The sequence below is a fragment of the Notechis scutatus genome, chromosome 1, assembly GCF_049901735.1.
Source record: "Notechis scutatus isolate UNSWTSFEM ecotype Mainland chromosome 1, rNotScu1.2, whole genome shotgun sequence".
NCBI lineage: Eukaryota > Metazoa > Chordata > Lepidosauria > Squamata > Elapidae > Notechis > Notechis scutatus.
The window spans coordinates 116,202,247-116,219,450 of record NC_142009.1 but is presented as its reverse complement, the minus strand read 5'-3'; the positions used below and the strand labels follow the sequence as shown (position 1 = coordinate 116,219,450).

The 17,204-nt window shown below is 37.9% G+C and overlaps 1 protein-coding gene across 4 annotated transcripts in view; it reads left to right on the top strand.

Annotated features, from left to right (window-relative positions):
• Positions 1-17,204, top strand: part of CYB5R4 (cytochrome b5 reductase 4) — a 34,450-nt gene that overhangs the window by 7,251 nt on the left and 9,995 nt on the right. For all 4 annotated transcript variants that reach the window (XR_015745412.1, XR_015745414.1, XM_087944017.1 and 1 more), the window contains 5 exons: positions 5,385-5,426; positions 13,057-13,111; positions 14,541-14,598; positions 15,135-15,228; positions 16,505-16,537. Coding sequence is in view for 2 of the 4 variants with exons in the window: in XM_087944017.1 (XP_087800143.1) it covers positions 5,385-5,426; positions 13,057-13,111; positions 14,541-14,598; positions 15,135-15,228; positions 16,505-16,537 (282 nt within the window). In the remaining 2 variants the exon portion in view is untranslated. The remainder of the gene's footprint in view (positions 1-5,384; positions 5,427-13,056; positions 13,112-14,540; positions 14,599-15,134; positions 15,229-16,504; positions 16,538-17,204) is intronic.

The following is a 17,204-nucleotide window of genomic DNA, read 5'->3' as shown; positions in this document are numbered from 1 at the left end:
GGCAGAAATTTGCCATGCTTCATTGAGAAAAATACTGCTACTAAATAACTATGTGTACATTACACCTCAATTTCTGCAATGTATTACTATTTTGCTGGTTTCATATTTTAATATTCCTAAGAAAGCTATTCAGAATATTTCATGTTTGTAATCTGATTTGTTTCTGATGATCAATTAATGTATGCTAATTTTGCATTCCACTAGGAAATTTACATTTTTAATGAGAAAAAATTAAATAATAATGGATAATCTACAAGGGTCTTCAAACTAGGCAAGTTTAAGACTTGTAGACTTCAACTCCCAGAATTCCCTAGCTAACATGACTAGAGGAGGAATTCTGGGAGTTGAAGTCCATAACTCTTAAAGCTATCAAGTTTGAAGACCCCCCGATCTAACATGTATTTTAAAACAGAAAAAACAATAACAAAAGTGCAATTAAATACCGTATATACTCGAGTATAAGCCGAGTTTTTCAGCCCATTTTTTGTGCTGAAAAAACCCCCCTCGGCTTATACTCGAGTCAGATTCCCCTCTGAAAAAAAAATGGTGCGGAGCTCTGTAGCTGGGCAGCCGCTTCCCTGCTTCCGTGTTTCCTTTGCAACTTTTAAGCATGGGGGTAATCGGAAGCAGAAAAGTTCTTGCATGAGGATATATTGTTTTTTCTTTTTTTAACTGTTTTTAGGGGGGGGGAAAGACCAACCGCCATGTGAGAATGCTCAGACACGAAATCTATCCGCCCGAAAATAAGTGTGTGTGTGGGGGATTTTTAACAGAGGGAAGATGTAGGGAGAAGGCAAAAGCGACGGAAGATCCTTCAGGGGAAACTGAGGGGAGACTCACCCTTGGTCCAGATGAGCCCCCTTCCCCGCCCCTAAGGAAGCAGAGGCAGCCAGCAAGGGCAGGCAAGCCCCACTTCACGGACTCCGTCCGTCCTCGCTCCCACCCACCCAAAGCCACGAAGTCCCCAATCGCGCAGCCCAGAATCGCCCTCCCTCAGGGGGCAGCAAGGACACCCGGTGTTTCCCAAGACAAGAAGCTCCACCGTGCAATGAAAGCGCCCTGGCTCTAGGCTCGCGGGCTCAAAAACAACGCGAGCCGAGGTCGCCTGGCTCCGCTCAGCTTCGCTTTCCTCAGTCCCAGCTGCTTTCAGTCCGCCGGGAGGAGGGGGAGGAGGTGGTGGCGGCTCGCGTTGTTTTCTGAGCTCTAGGCTCAGAAAACAACGCGAGCTGAGGTCACTCGGCCCGCTCAGCCTTTCCTCCTCCTCCTCCCAAGCGGACTGAAAGCAGCTGGGGCTGAGGAAATGAAGCTGAGCGGAGCCAAGCGACCTCGGCTCGCGTTGTTTTCTGAGCCCGCGAGCCTAGAGCCAGGGCGCTTTCATTGCACGCGGAGCTTCTTGTCTCGGGAAACACCGGGGTCGTTGCTGCCCCGAGGGGAGGGCGATTCTGGGCTGCGCAATTGGGGGACTTCATGGCTTTGGGTGGGTGGGTGGGTGGGAGCCAGGACGTTGACTTTAAGCGCTGCCGACCAAGTGTTTCACAAATACCAGTGGGACCTCCATCCACCAGCACCCCTCCCTCTTTTGCCTCCTTCTGATCAATCAGGTTTTCCCAGTATTTGCTCACAGCTGCGTGCTAGGCGTTGAACGCGGGGATTTCTGATTCCCCTTACACGCGCGTGGATATGCCGTGGGGTGTTTTCTTCCAAACGCCCCACGGGCAGAGAACACTGACTTTCATGATAGTGAGATCATTTCCCAAATTAATTGATTCACTAGCTCAAAAGAAGAAGATGTTGATGACAGTGGGAGGCAGGGTCACTCTCCTTGCACGAAGGAAGAGCCGTTCTTATGATCTCTTCTCTCTCCCCATAATAAGTCAAGCCCTTTCAGCATGCGCGATCCGCTTCGCCGCTTGCACCTTGCAAATGCAAAAACCCCGGATTTTGCATTTGCAAGGTACAAAGCTGCGGCGTGCAGATCGCGTGCTGGAAAGGGCTTGACTGTATTACGGGAGAGAGAGAGAGAGATCATAAGAACGGCTCTTGCTTTTTCTTGCAAGGGAGAGAGTGACTCCTGCCTCCCACTGTCGCCATCATCTTCTTTGGGTTAGTGAATCAATTAAACCTTTCATGATAGTGATATCGTTTCCCAATTTTCCTTAAATCAGGGAAGAAATCACAAAAACCTTTGGACTGAGAATAAGCCTGTTCCTACGATGCCATTTTTGTTCACTGCAGTGTGAAAAGTGTGAAAAACACACTTCTTTTCTTCATCTTCTTGTTCCCTATTTACTGGTCTCTTTCAAAGAGGAAATTGTAAACATCAAACTTATTCTCAACTGTCCTAGTGAAAGTTTTTATTGGTATCTATTTTTATTTTTGAAATTTAGCAGTAGCTGCTGCATTTCCCACCCTCGGCTTATACTCGAGTCAATAAGTTTTCCCAGTTTTTTGTGGTAAAATTAGGTGCCTTGGCTTATATTCGGGTCGACTTATACTCGAGTATATACGGTATGTCAGAGATTTAAAAAAATTTTTTTTTGCTGTTTAGAGTGGAGAAGGATAATGGATATTGTTAGGGATAAAATACTTCACTATGACCATAACTTTTGGAAAAGTATCAGTTTCTTCAGTCATAATTTATCTATACTCAATATATTATACATGACATTAGTGTGTGTGTGTGTGTGTGTGTGTGTGTGTGTGTGTGTAAGCTATGACTTGATCATTTCTAGGGAGAATATGGAAAGCTAACATGTCTCCGTATTTGTGACTTTTTTGTGCAGTAGCTGTGAAATGACTTTTACAGAAGTACATCATAGTACCTTATTGCTGGTAAAGAACTGAGTTGTGGCTACATTGCTTCAGTCGGTTGCTATAGGTTAGCAAAGAAAAACAAAAGACAGATCTCATAATGCACAAACATATGAGTACTTGCTTCCAAGGTGCTTTGTGCATCAAAACCAACTTTCTGAGCAATCGTTTACAGTTTCATAGAGCTGAGGCATAAATTCATGTGTGTTGCTGCCAATGTCATGTTTTACTAACAGTTGATTTCAAATTAATTCCTTAACCCCTGATTTTTTTTGAAGAGTGGATGGTTCTGAAATACTTCTTCCTGCAGATGTGTATGAACACATGTTTAACCTGCAGCATTTGAACATCATGGAAGAGGGTTTTGCTGGCTTAGAGATATTTCATGTTTCATAATTATGTAGCATCTTTAAATGTCACGATGTGAAATTATGAATGTTTCCCCCCCACTCAGTAATAAGAAACCCATGTGTTTGAAGTTGATGCTACTTATCCTGTGAACATTCTGTCGACATCTTTGTCTTCTTTAAAACTGATTATCTAATCAATTTAGAGAAATCTCTCAAACACTGAATTTTGCTGTTGCTGTCCAGTTTACACTCTCTGGATCAGGGGTCCCCAACCACCGGTCCCCGGACCGGTACCGGTCTGTGGAACAATTTCTACTGGGCTGCTGGTTTGCTGGGTGCCACCATCTTGTTTTGATGAAAAAGTGCTTCCAGTGAGCTTTTCCGGGTAGAAAGCGGCGTTTGGGTGCTGAAAGAATCCTCACGCCTTAGTTTCATTGGGGGGGGGGGCTTCGAACAAAATTAAGGCGCAAGGATTCTTTCAGCACGCATGGCAAGGCGAGCCGAGCGACCGTCCCAAAGCCGTCACGAAGCCCATCGACACAGGTACAAAGGAGGAGTTGAAGGTGGCGGGAGAAGCGGGGACGGCTGGCTGGCCGGTCGCTCGGCTCGCCTTGCCATGCGTGCTGATGCCGGTACCGGGCCGCGGATGATTTTGTGATGCTGGTACCGGGCCGCGGATGATTTTGTGATGCCGGTACCGGGCCACGGCACAAAAAAGGTTGGGGGCCACTGCTCTGGATAATGTAGAATGGATATTTGACCTAGCAGAATAATGACTTATTTGCATCAGAATCATAATCGTGTGTTGCGAGACATTAACAACAGCACAAACAGCTTATAAAACAAGCCAGTTTTGCCCAACTTTTACACGATTAAATTAAGATTCAGGGACTAGGTTTCCTAGACAATTCCTAGGGTTGTGAGTGATTATTGTTCATTTTCCCCCCAGCTGGTGGCTGCTTTTCCCTTTAATTGTTTTGCTCTGCATCCGGTCCTTGTTCCAAAGCAGTTCTGTGCAATCTTTCCCCTTGTGCCTTCCTGCTGTGTTTGGAGTGGTGCAGTAGCTTTAAGGATAAATAAACAAATCACATAAATCTGTGTCTTTGGATGCTGGTATTATCATTAGGAGGAATAATAGTGCATTCCACGCTAGTCAGCTGCACACTAGTGTTGTCAAAATTTACCAGTGTTTTAAATGCTGTGTTTTAGGTTGAGGGTACACAGCTTCTGACAGTCATGGGTTTTACTGGGGTTTGTAGAGTCAACCCAATTTAAAAGGCTGCTTTTTAGTTTTTCTTACTTTTTAAATCATATTTTTATTTATTTATTGGTGATAGAAAGTATAAAAAGCTTTTAAAAACAATCATTAGACACTTTTTCCCATTACATCTCCCTCTGTTGATATAAAAGACTGCATTCCATTTTATTCAAGAGATGGAAGAACTATGAAAAATGACGTCATCAGAATAGATATGGTTGAACATTTTGATTCTAGTTTTGCATATTTGGGGAGGAGATATTAAAGAGTTAAATTGGTGGCATTAGCCTTGAGGAGTTTTGATTTGTTTGAGGATAATTCAAATTACACAAGTCTTTGTAAGGCTGTAGTCCCCCTCAGAGCCACCGATCCCCCATATGTTGAAATGTCCATATATTTTGACTTCATCTTCTTTGAAAGGGGGCTCATTTCATGGCTCATTTTTGTACCTCTGTCCTATTGATGTTTCTTGTGATACTGCCACAGTGCGACAAACTGTCTATGAGCTATCATCTTAGCCAATGTTTCCGCACCTTCATAGATACCAACTAATGGCATAGCCATGGAGTAAATGAAATTTTCGTGCAGTTTGGCTATCACGATTTTGTATCCTCCAGTAGATGCCAAGTGTGTTTGTCATTCACTAAATGACACCCTACATGCTAAGAGTGTAATACTAGTATACTTTTTATGGACACAAACATTACTCATGTTTCATGCACTTAAAATGATTGCAGTTGTGAAGGAAGCATCTTCATGTCGTTGGAAGTAGCTTTCTCTTCAGTTTAGTTCTCACATTTCTTAGAACTGATATTTTGTGTGGTTACTATTCAACTCTTGGTTATTTTTTCTTGAATAAAGCTTTTGGCACTTTTTTTTTTGCCCAGAATGTTTCCACATAGTATCATATCGGAAGAGATTTTCTTTATTGTGATCACTACAGTATTTTTTTGCATACTTTACAGAAATTTGTCTCCCTGTAACTGAAGAAAAAAGGACCTTGAATGGTAAGTATGATAAACATTCAGCATTTTTTTGCATACAATATAGAAAAGGAAATTCATCTATGGAGTAGCAAAATCTTGTACTGTACTGGATTTCCTACTGAAATATCATACCATCTATCTCCAGTTCACTATTGTAATCCTTTCTACCAACTGGGTCGCAATGTTCCATAGGTGTGGCGGTGAATAACAAAAAGGGACTTGAAGTACATTTAAAAGCATAAGACAATTTGAGAGAGAAAAAAGGCCTCATGCTTCATAGGAAGTAAATGCTTTGCCTTGGCAATTAGGTTTTTATTATATTTTACCCCCGATTCTTACTGTTTATGCCATGTCTAAAAATAATAGCATTATTAAAAAAAGAGAGAATGAGAATGTACTGTTATGAATTCTTTTTTGGCCTTTTTACAGAAAGTCTGTTCCAATGGCTCTGCTCTTGATTTTCTCCCTTGTTTTTACTTCCAACTCTTATACTACCTTTCTTGAATATCATATAGCGGAGTTTATTTACGCTTTCTTCTACTCCACCTCTCCTAAAAATAGAGAAAGATAATAACATAGAAACATGCTTATTTACGAATGTAAGAGTGTGGTTGATTCTGTTTGGTAAAGTTTTGCATCGTTGTACAGGTAGTCCTCGACTTACAGTCACAATTGAGCCCAAATTTTCTGTTGTTAAGTGAGGCATTTGTTAAGTGAGTTTTGCCCCATTTTATGGCTGTTTTTGCCACAGCTGTTAAGCGAATCACTGCAATTGATAAGTTAGTAACCCAGTTGCTAAGTGAATGTGGCTTCCCCATTGACTTTGCTTGTCAGAAGGTTGCAAAAGGGGATCACATGGCCACGGGACACAGCGATGGTCATAAATATGGACCAGTTGCCAAGCACCTGGATTTTGATCACATGATCGCGGGGGTGCTGCACAGGTTATAACTGAAAAGCAGTCATAAGTCACATTTGTCAGTTGTAACTTTGAACACTCACTAAATGAAGTGTTGTAAGTTAAGGACCACCTGTAGAAGAATCTTCTAATTTGGGCTTTTTTTGGACTTCTGGTTGGCTTGGTATCAATTGGTACTAGATCGTTCCCAAGTTAAGAGTTTATCTGGTAAGCAGACAATCTTTTTTGTTTCACTTCATTTACAATGCTGCTTTGTGGTGATAAATGGTAGGTCTGAAGTTGAAAAGATAAAACAAGGATCACCCCCTCCTGAGGAAAAACCGTTTCTTGAGCAAACTGAAGAACAGTACAGAGCTTTAGCTTTGAAATTATTCCCTGAGTAGAAAAGGCAACTGAGAAAACTTGGTGGGACTTTTTCACTTCAGAAGCACTTCCCCATCAATTATGGAACAGATCAGACATCTAGCCCTTGCTTATCAATGGAGACCGAGTGGAGCAAGTGGCCAGTTTTAAGTTTCTGGGTGTTACCCTAAAAGAGGACCTGACCTGGGGTGCCCACATTGCAGCCCTGGTCAAAAGGGCCCAGAAGAGTTTATACTATCTGAGACTTCTCAGAAAACAACAACTGAATTAAAAATTGCTGGTGACCTTCTACCGCTGCATTATAGAGAGCATTTTAACATACTGTACCTCTGTATGGTTTGCCAATTGCACAATGGCAGATTGGAAAGCACTCCAGAGGGTTAACGTCATTGCCCAGAAGATCATTGGTTGCCCTCTCCCCTCTTTGGAAGAGCTTTAGAGGTCCCGCTGCCTTAAGAAAGCTCAAAACATTCTCAAAGATCCATCTCATCCTGGGAACCCTTTTTTTGAACTATTACCATCTGGCAGAGGGTACAGAATAATAAAAACAAGGACAAATAGGCCGAAAAACAGCCTCTATCCCAGGGCAGTAGCTCTTTTGAATTCTGCTGTATAGTGCAGTGTTGGTGCGGTGTCAGGGGTTTTAGATTTAATGTGTGGAGGGTGAAGAATGTGTGTTTGTGTTTATTTTCATGGTCATAGTCATGATGTGCACTGAAGATGGTGTTTGATTTTGTTGTACGAGGTGCAATGACAATAAAGTAAACTAAAAAAAAACCATAGACTTCTAGAAAAAAACTGAATTTATAAAAAATTCACTACATTATGTGAAACAGTGCTTTTCAGAGATGAAGGAGGTATTTTAGGTCAGAAAATGGTAGCACTAACCCATTAATTATTGATTCACACAAAACAAGGATGACTCAACTTGAAATATATAAAGGAACGAGAAACAGTTTTAAAAAAGAAAGACATTCAGTAGGATGTTACAGGGCCCAGTTGATAGAAATTTATGATTTTTAAATATTTCTTATAATGTTGAGCAAAATTAGTTTGTAACTGTATTTATGGAGAAATATAAGTGCGTTTTTTAAAACTGAAGCAGGAACGAAAATAAGCTAAAAATTGAAAGTGAGATGGGCAGTTTGATAAATTTGATAAATCAATAAAATAAAAAGTGCTTATTGTACAGACACCTGTTTCTGTTCAGTACAAACTCCCAATCCTATTTTGTGAGATTTTTGAGATCTTATAATATGGGTTTATATATTTTTGAGATCTTATAGAATGGGTTTATATATGGCTTATATCTTGCTAAGTGGGTTCTTAGCAAATGGAACTTTGGTAGGAAATATTTTTAAAAGATGATTTTTTTTTTCATAACTGCCTACACAAATGGTTTAGAAGAAGTTATTCAGTAAAATTCATTTAGCAACAAAACAAAAATGGAGTAATTTCTTTTCTTTTTCCAATGATTCCTATTAAATTGGACAGAAGCTTATTGTTTTAGAATCAACTGAAGAAAATAAGTGGTAGTATTGAAATATTTAGTATTTTTCTAGAGGAAGATAGGCTTGGGGTAGGCTTGCGGTAGGTGAGGAGTAAATCCCTAAAGTACAGTTTTTATTATTTTTTTGTTTTTCTTTTTTTCAGTTCCCTTTTTTTCATTGTATTTTCCTTTGGTTTGAAAAATCTTTTTTTAGTTTTCAGAGTTTTTTTCCCCTTTGTGATTGTTTATGCTTCATTTCCAGCTATTTGAAACATTTATCACAAGTAATAAGTAATTATTTTTTCCTTTGATCTATGATTCTAATAACTGCTTAAAGTGTATTTTTGACATATTTTAATCATTTTCTGGAATGCAAAAGAACTTAGATGTTTTTCTAAGAGGAAACAGATGTTCTCTAAATTAGGCAATTTAATACCTAACATTGATTTCTTTTACAAGAAACTCATTCTTTCCCAAGAGAAATATCTTTTATCTAGGATACATATTCATCTTGATTGAAATTCAAAATTTGGTTAAGGCATCAGCATTTTTAAAGAAACAAGAAATAAGTGATCTCAATTTTTTTAAAAAAATGTTTATTAAATAGGTTATAACTTTATTTGCTTATATTGGTCTATCATAGAACATGCAGTTGTTTTACAGAGGTATTTTAAATATCTTTTACATTAACTGGGCGATTAGATCATTAATGGCTGGAAATTCAGAGCATGTTTTAGATCCTTTGTTAAACCATGCCTGTGTTCTAAATTATATTCCTGAGCATGGGAAGGGTTGCAGACATGCATATCAAAGTTTAATTTGACGATTCTGTGCACAGAAAAGAGCTGCGTTGAATCAGAGGAACGAAAATCAGATCCCAAGTTTTGTTTCTCTGGTCTACCACTCTTTCTTCCATGTGCAGAAGAGAACAACGCTGGGCCGGAGAAAGGAAACTTGGGGTCTCCCCCCACAGGAGTTTCCCTCCCCTCTATATACTAGTCTTTCTACCATTCAGAAACATTTCTGTCTAGAAGCCTAGATGTTTTTGAATTGTAGAAAGGTTGGAAAGAAACTTGGATAATACGGGATGCAAATTTCTTTTTTCAGGCCGGTATTGGAGTTCTCTTCTGTGCATGGAGGTGAGGAGGGGAGAAACACCAGTGTTGGGCTGAAGCAAAAAGCTTGGATCCTGAAAATCCAGGCTTCTGTTCTGTAAGCCCAGTGCTATAGTTTCATTCTGTGCATTGAAGGCGGGTGGGAACTCCCACGCTGGACTGGTGAAAAAAATAATCTTGGATCTTCATGATCCAGGTTTTGTTTCTCAAACCCACTGCAAGAATCCCCTCTCCTCAATTCACAGAGGGGAGACAAATCCTTTACCAGGCAACAGCAGCTTGAAAACTTCCCTGCCAGCTTCCCCATTGACTTTCTGGGGAAGCCAGCAGAGAAATTTCAAATGGCAATCACAAGGATGCTTGGCAACTGGTTGTAAGTGTGAACCTAGGTGCCAATGGTCCAAAATGCGAGCACGTGAGGTGTAACTTTGAGGATGGGTTATAGGTAACCTTTCCTGTGTTTGTCATAATTTGGAAAGGTTGTTAAGTGCCCGATTGTAAATCGAGGATTATGTGTAATGAAAAAGGAGGCCATTATAATCTGATTTTTGCATCTCATTAGACAAAGGGACTGTCTTGTGGATGGAGTAGCTCTGAAATACATTGATTTGTTTAATGTAGCGGTGAATTGATAATTCGGCATAACTGTCAGCTTGAAGTATCCTATATTTTTAGTATTACAGTAATTCATACAGAGAGAGGCAGAAGTGCAAATTTTTAATCTGATACAATAATATTGTAAATATCCAGTTAGTTTCCAGAGATTGCCAAGTAACCAAATTTATTTCTAATCTTGTTTTAGCATGGCTAAAATCACCAGATGACCTTTTGGTCTCTTCTATTTTTCTATGACCATTTTCCTATTCTTTTGCAAAATCAAAAAAACTATAATAAACTAGAATCCCAGAATTAATCAAATTCCTCAGTGTCTGTAAAGAATAAAGCAGGTCATGCTCCATTGAAAAAAAACTATAATGGTTAATAAATAGAAGCATCTTTTACTGTGAATGAGGATGTACAGTATTGTGGTATATTTTGTTATTTTACTGTGGTGTGGAGACTTTGTTTTCTTTCCTTCAGTAAGAATGAACAATAATTTTGATGTTGCTGGTACCTTTTTCTGCAACCAACATGGCAATTGTATTGCTTTATGTAGTGTCCTTGGCTGTTTTCTAAATGCGTTTATTTTGGATTTGTATTTATGTTCGGATTTATTCTGGGCTAAATCACAGACTTAGATTATGGACTGCACATTTTCTAGAGAGGAAGAGGAAGGAAGAAGTTTTCCTTTTAGCGTCCTTCTAGAAACAAAAGAAAAAGAAATGGTGTCAAGGATCAAGACCAGAAACTAGGTGTTCTACAGTTGTTTTCTACTAACAATTGAAAGCATCTTCCTGACCCATTTAGTCTTCATTATGCCAAAATAACAATAACAAGGACAAGAACAGCAGCTGTATGATGCTTTGTAAATTACTAGTGGGGAAATGGCTTATGTTAGTATCAGAGGTGTTATGAAGAAGTTATTAATAGAAGGTGGTCCATTTTTATGATGTACAATACTTCATTACAGTAAAAATAATCCATTAAAATTTGTTAAAAATACTACTACTAATATTAATAACATGTCAAACACAAGGAAAAGGGTTGCCTTTATTATCTTTCATCTATATAATAATTAAAGCGTAGGTTTGTCTGTTTGTAATCTTCCACTGGGTGAAATGGTGCATCATAGGGCAACAGTTTTGTTCACTCAAATGGTCTTATAGGAAGAATCTAAACTCCCATTCTCTCATTACTTCTGTTGGATTGAAATTTGGAAAAATTGTGGCCACTTCAACATGCCGTGCTGCTTTGGTCAGCCACAGTCACATGATTGTTATTTCCAATGCTCCCTGACAGATTCCCACCTGTCAACGGGGAAGCCGATAGGAAATCTAAACTCAGTTATGATTTCTGACACTCCCTGCCAGCTTCCCCCAGGCAAAATTATTGGGGAAGCTGGCAGGAAGTTGTAAATCCAAGGCCAGCAGGCAGGTAAGTGGCTACTGCCTGGTAGGGAAGGGAATGAGAGGATATGTAAGAGGAGAGGTAAGGGTTAGAGACAGTGCATGAGGGTGCGAGGGGAGGGCCTGAGAAGTGTGGCAAGGTTTAAGTGTGGAGAGACAATGTAGATGGGGCAGGGTGTGTGAAGTACACGTAGGAATGATGTGCAGGATAGCGGCATGAATTAGGGAGGGTGCATAGGGGTATATGAGTAGCTGGCATGACACAAGTGCAGAGGGACTTGGGGATGACCATAGGTAGGGAAGACTTAGCCAAGCAACTTGCAACCATTCCTCATTGACTTTCTCCCTGCCAACTTCCCACAAGCAAAGTCAGTGGGGAAGCCAGTCAGAAATTGCTCCTGCTTCCACTGTTCTTTTGCCCACACGTGGTAATTTGTTGATCTATTTAGCTAAATATCCCACCCGTGATAATTCTGTTAATCTATTTAGGTAAATATCTGAATTTATGACACAACTGAAATGATAACACAGGCTGTCTAGTTCCCCACAACATGATAAAAATGATTTTTTTATTTTTTTGTAATTGTTTTTCCGCTTTGTTATTTCTTATCCAGGACTGTTTCTTTAGCCAGCAGTTTCAACAACACATTCAACAACACATGTTTATTAGCGCTTGATAATTTATCTTTGCTGCCGATTTATGGTTGTTTGGATTTTTATAATCTAGGTATGATAATCTTAGTAAAAGAAAAATATGCAAACATAATTTTAAGACTCGGAAACGCCTAAGAGTGAATCTTTATTTGACACACACACAACTCCAATGCACCATGACAATGTACGGGTTTTTTTCCACCACTATTAAAGTCAAGCCAGACTAAAGAGGATTATGTAAGGAAATCCAAGATGTTGAAATAAGTTTTGAAAATTATATTTAGCTGATTATCGTAGAATCATTACCCAGTATTGAGGTTTGTACTGTGTCCCCCTTGCATGTACTGGAGCTAGTGCTCTTTTTACCCCTCTACTCAGGAGAGTTTGTGCAAGCACAAAAAAAGTGTTGTTGTATGGTCGAAGTTGCTTTTCCAGAATGCGTAAGTTCTTTTATGGGTTCTTCAGTGAGGATTGTTTAGCAACCTTGTTAATGACTTCTGATGTTTCTGAATATGCATCTGCTGTACATATTGAAAGTTTTATTTACAATTTGAAATGACAACATACAACATAATTGATATGCAAATACTCATGATTCATCTGATATAAAAAGAAATTATATGGCGAGGTTTTTCCATTTCCTGTGGCTTTTTAAAAAGTGACCTGCAAGCCAATATTTTCCTCATTTCTGTAGTTCTGGACATTTCTGTGTCCACCCAAAAGGCCACCCAAGACATTTGGAGTGGGTGGTCATAATAAATTTAAATAACAATAATAGTTTAGTGTAAGGTGTTCTGTGATGTCCCTCCCACTTTTTATGCTAGGATTGTGTAATCAAATATTTATATTAAACAAACAAATTCGAAAATGGAAGTTCTCAATTATTTCCAGTAGCCATCTCCATCAGTTTTTATGATTATTTCAACAAAATGATAAATAACAAAATTAATAGTATTTTTCATCTAACTCCATTGTTCATGAAAATCAGGAATATATTCTCCCCATTGTTTTTCCTGCTGTCCTGAGGAGTAATTTAGTCTGATAAATTCTTAATGCTAGAATAATGTTAACCATTGTACATTACTGTACTTCTTATATTTTATAGGTATACTTCCAGAAAAAAAAGTTTTGGACGACCGTTTCAAAGAAATACTTCCCAGGTATTGTCATATTTCAGCATTAAGTGAAATTCTATTTATTTTAAGGAAGGACTGATTAAAAATACATTAGAAGTATATTATATAATTTATTTAGTAATTGGAACAAATCAGCCAATATTGTAGAGATTAATTTCCCCCCATTTTAACCTAACTTTTTTTTCAGAGTCTGGTCTGCTAGTGCTTGGGTGAGAGATTGCCCAGCGCTATAGAATAGATTAAGAGGTCAGAAGAAAACAAGGCATCAGGAAACCATTTTGCATTTTGTCAAGAAAGCTGCATGAATATTTCTGTGAAGTCTCTTGGAGTTGATAATTATGAAGTCCCTTGGAAGGATTAATTATGAAGTCCCTTGGAAGGATAATTATTTTTTAAAAAAAATTAGACTTGTGAATGTTCATGTTGGAGTAGGTAGCTCAGGATGGCAAAAATCTATTATCATTTGCTCAGAAGCATTATTCTCATTACACAGAAGCATTCTCCTGCCTTGTGGGTATGCTTCAGAAAAATGAATAGATAAATATTTGGTTCTTCTATCTGGGGCTGTTTGGAAGAGTTTTCTTCAAAGCCAAAAGATAAATCAGTCTAAGTATAAATGTTGAGCAATGGTAGTCCATTGTTTCAGATGCTGCAGAATAATTATGATATAGTAGTACGTTCAAGGTTTTCTGTCATACACCTTTAATGATGCCAGTATTGCTTAGTTGTTTCAGACAATCAACTGAATATAGACAGTTTCAAGCCACTGTCCACATCTGGGGGTTAATTCTCACAATTTGTAGATTGACTGATGCAAGTAACATTTTTAGTTTAGTTCTCTGACACAAAGTGTTAAAGTTTTCTATTGGTTCAGAGTCATCAAGACAGGTCTGCTGGTCATAACAGATCACATAATGTTGATTTGGTTGAGAATTAATTCTCCACTCTACCTATAAAACTTAATGGGGTATAGGAACCTAGGAAGCCATTTTATACGGTCAGGATTCATACTTTGAATTAAACATTGTTTATATAAATAGCGGTTAAGCCAAATTATTTGTTTTCACAACTCAGTTGCAGTTCACAGTACTTAAATAGCTCTCTTGGAAAATTTCCATAAACAATTGATGTATTGTTAACAGTGTATTACCTAATGTAGTTCAAAATAAGAATACGAGACTGGAAGTTTTATGTTTAAGTGATTTTTGATATCAATTTATTTACATTTACTTCTATAAATGGATGGTAAGATAGAATAGAAGTCTCAATATCTTATTTGTTTATCAGAATTCTTGTGATGTTTTCCTTCAGTTTAAGGAGGCCTAAGATTATTCCTATGATTATTCCTGACAATTAAATAATATTTAATAAAAAATCACACATCAAGAAAAATCCCTGTGGAGGCACATATTTTTTTAAAAGAAAAATTTACAATTTTCTCAATTTATTTCAGTTATGACTGGTTCCAGACACAAGATTCAGTCACTGTGGTAATATACACTAAACAAAAGGTAAATAAATCATTTGACAGAAAATAGTTGCAATATTGTAATCTTTTCTTTTTTCAGTATAGGCTTGACCTTTGTTTCTTTTCAGTTCTGTTATTTTAAAATGTTTAAAGGTATCTTCATTTCTTGAGAACACATTTATTCATCTATCTATCTATCTATCTATCTATCTATCTATCTATCTATCTATCTATCTATCTATCTATCTACCTACCTACCTACCTACCACCCACCTCCCTCAGGCATCTTTTTTGCTGTCTTCACATGTCTGAAGTTTACTTCCACACTATTAGTATGACCCTTCTCTTACTATTGTAAAAATCACATTTCTATCATTTTTAAATGACCTTCTGAAACTAAACCTAAATAGTTTAATTGAACCAGATATGCATTCTTCACTTAGTTCCCTCATCCTCACTTTCTTCTTGTTGCTTCTTGTTGCTTTGTAAAGTGCCATTGATTGTGCCTAGTGATAATGATGTAGAACAATGTTGTAAGAGCTGTCTATACCTCATCCCCATTTTCCTTCCCTCTGAAAGGATATGAATTCTGAATGGGTGATAGCAGATATTCAAGAATGTACTTTAAGAGGAGAAATAATTGTGAAAGACTTCTCGTACCTTATACATGTTGGTAAGCTCTTTATTGGCATATTGATATAATTCATACTTTATCAATAAATAAATGGATTATGGCTGCATTAAAATAATACCAGTTCAGCGGATACCAATATTATGTGCTTTTTTCAGCTTTTGTATGTGGCGAAGGCTGCATTTATATCATAAGACTAGGATCCAATCATGTAAAATGTGCTATACTCTGTGATAGAAGAAAAATTGTTTATTCTTGGAGCTTTTTTTTCTTTGCACTTGTTTCTGCTCTTGAGCAAGATGTTTAAAAAACACCTAAACCAATTGAAAAATGAGATTAATACAGAATTTCAGATTCCTCAATACTGAATTTCAGTTGTTGTTGTTGTTAGTTGCGAAGTCATGTCCAACCCATCATGACCCCATGGACAACGTTCCTCCAGGCCTTCCTGTCCTCTACCATCTTCTGGAGTCCATTTAAGTTCTCGTCTACTGCTTCAATGACTCCATCAAGCCACCTCATTCTCTGTCATCCCATTCTTCTATTGCCCTCAATCTTTCCCAGCATTATGCTCTTCTCCAGTGAGTCCTTCCTTCTCATTAGGTGTCCAAAGTATTTGAGTTTCAAAGTACTGAATTTCAGTAATTGGGAGCAAATGGAAAATGCATGCCTGTGGTTTTTTGCATTAGGCACATCTAATGAGCAGAAATATAGGCTGCATGAAAATACTAAGAAGTATTGTTTGAAGTAGGTCAGAAATGTCTTCTATAAGAAGCAGCAATTCTCTAAATTTTATGTTGGAGTGTTTCCAAGTCCATCTTAAATAAACCATGGATTTAACTCGGAATACAGCATAACTGATCTACCACTGGGTTATCCATTCTTTTTCCCAGGGAAATTAGAGTTCCAGATATGCTCACTTCTTGCTCGGGTTCAGGGATTTGATGCTACATGAAAAACTCTGGTTTGCATACATTTTATCAAAGCTCTTTATTACACATGAGTGGTTGCTCCAAATTTGTTTTTTCCAGGTTAGTATAAGCCTGTTTTACATACAAAAACAGTTTTGGAATTATTACATACCATGGAAAGAGGAAAACTCCACAAATCTAAGGCTCATTCATGTAGTAATGGAGTTGTGGCAAATAGCTCGTTGTGTAAGTTTTCATTGTACAGACTTTCATAAACTGAAATACAACATGATCCATGTTTAAACAGTTTCATATTTTCTTTTTACCTTAGTGCTTAACAGACTTTATAACTAATAATCTTACGTAAATTAAAGACTTTTAAACCAAATTATATGGATCTGTTTCAGAACTGAGTTACGCAGTTTATGAAGATATGATAGGTAAGTAAATCCATTATTTTGTGGTTCAAACATGATTTTTTCGCTTTATCTGATTAACATACTCAAAAGCTGATGTAATATGAATATTCCATTTTGATTATTTTTTTCCAGGTATTTTTAATTTTTTTAAAAATAATTAGAGAGTGGAAAAAGAAAAAAAAAACAATAGAAGGAAAGCAGGAACAAAGAATTTATTGAAAGCTTCCAAAGTATAAAACTGAGGAATTTGCAAAATGCTAAAGCAAAAAGACACTTCACTATTCCTACAAATTATATTATATTGGAATAGATATAATTTTACAACAGTTCCACATTCCAAAACTAATACTAGAATCAAGTCAGAGGTGGTTTTTTTAAAAAAATCTTTCTTCTTTAGTCTAAAACAGGGGTCTCCAACCTTGGCAACTTTAAGCCTGGCGGACTTCAACTCCCAGAATTCCCCAGCCAGTTTTGCTGGCTGGGGAATTCTGGGAGTTGAAGTCCGCCAGGCTTAAAGTTGCCAAAGTTGGAGACCCCTGGTCTAAAAGATCACAAAAATAGGGCCAGAATACACAAGAATAACAATATCATCAGAGAACGATGATGTTACCTAGTTTGGTAATGAAAAGTCTGCAAGAAAATGGTCAAGGCTCAGAGGGCATCCAGGACCCCACAAGAACAAAATTGA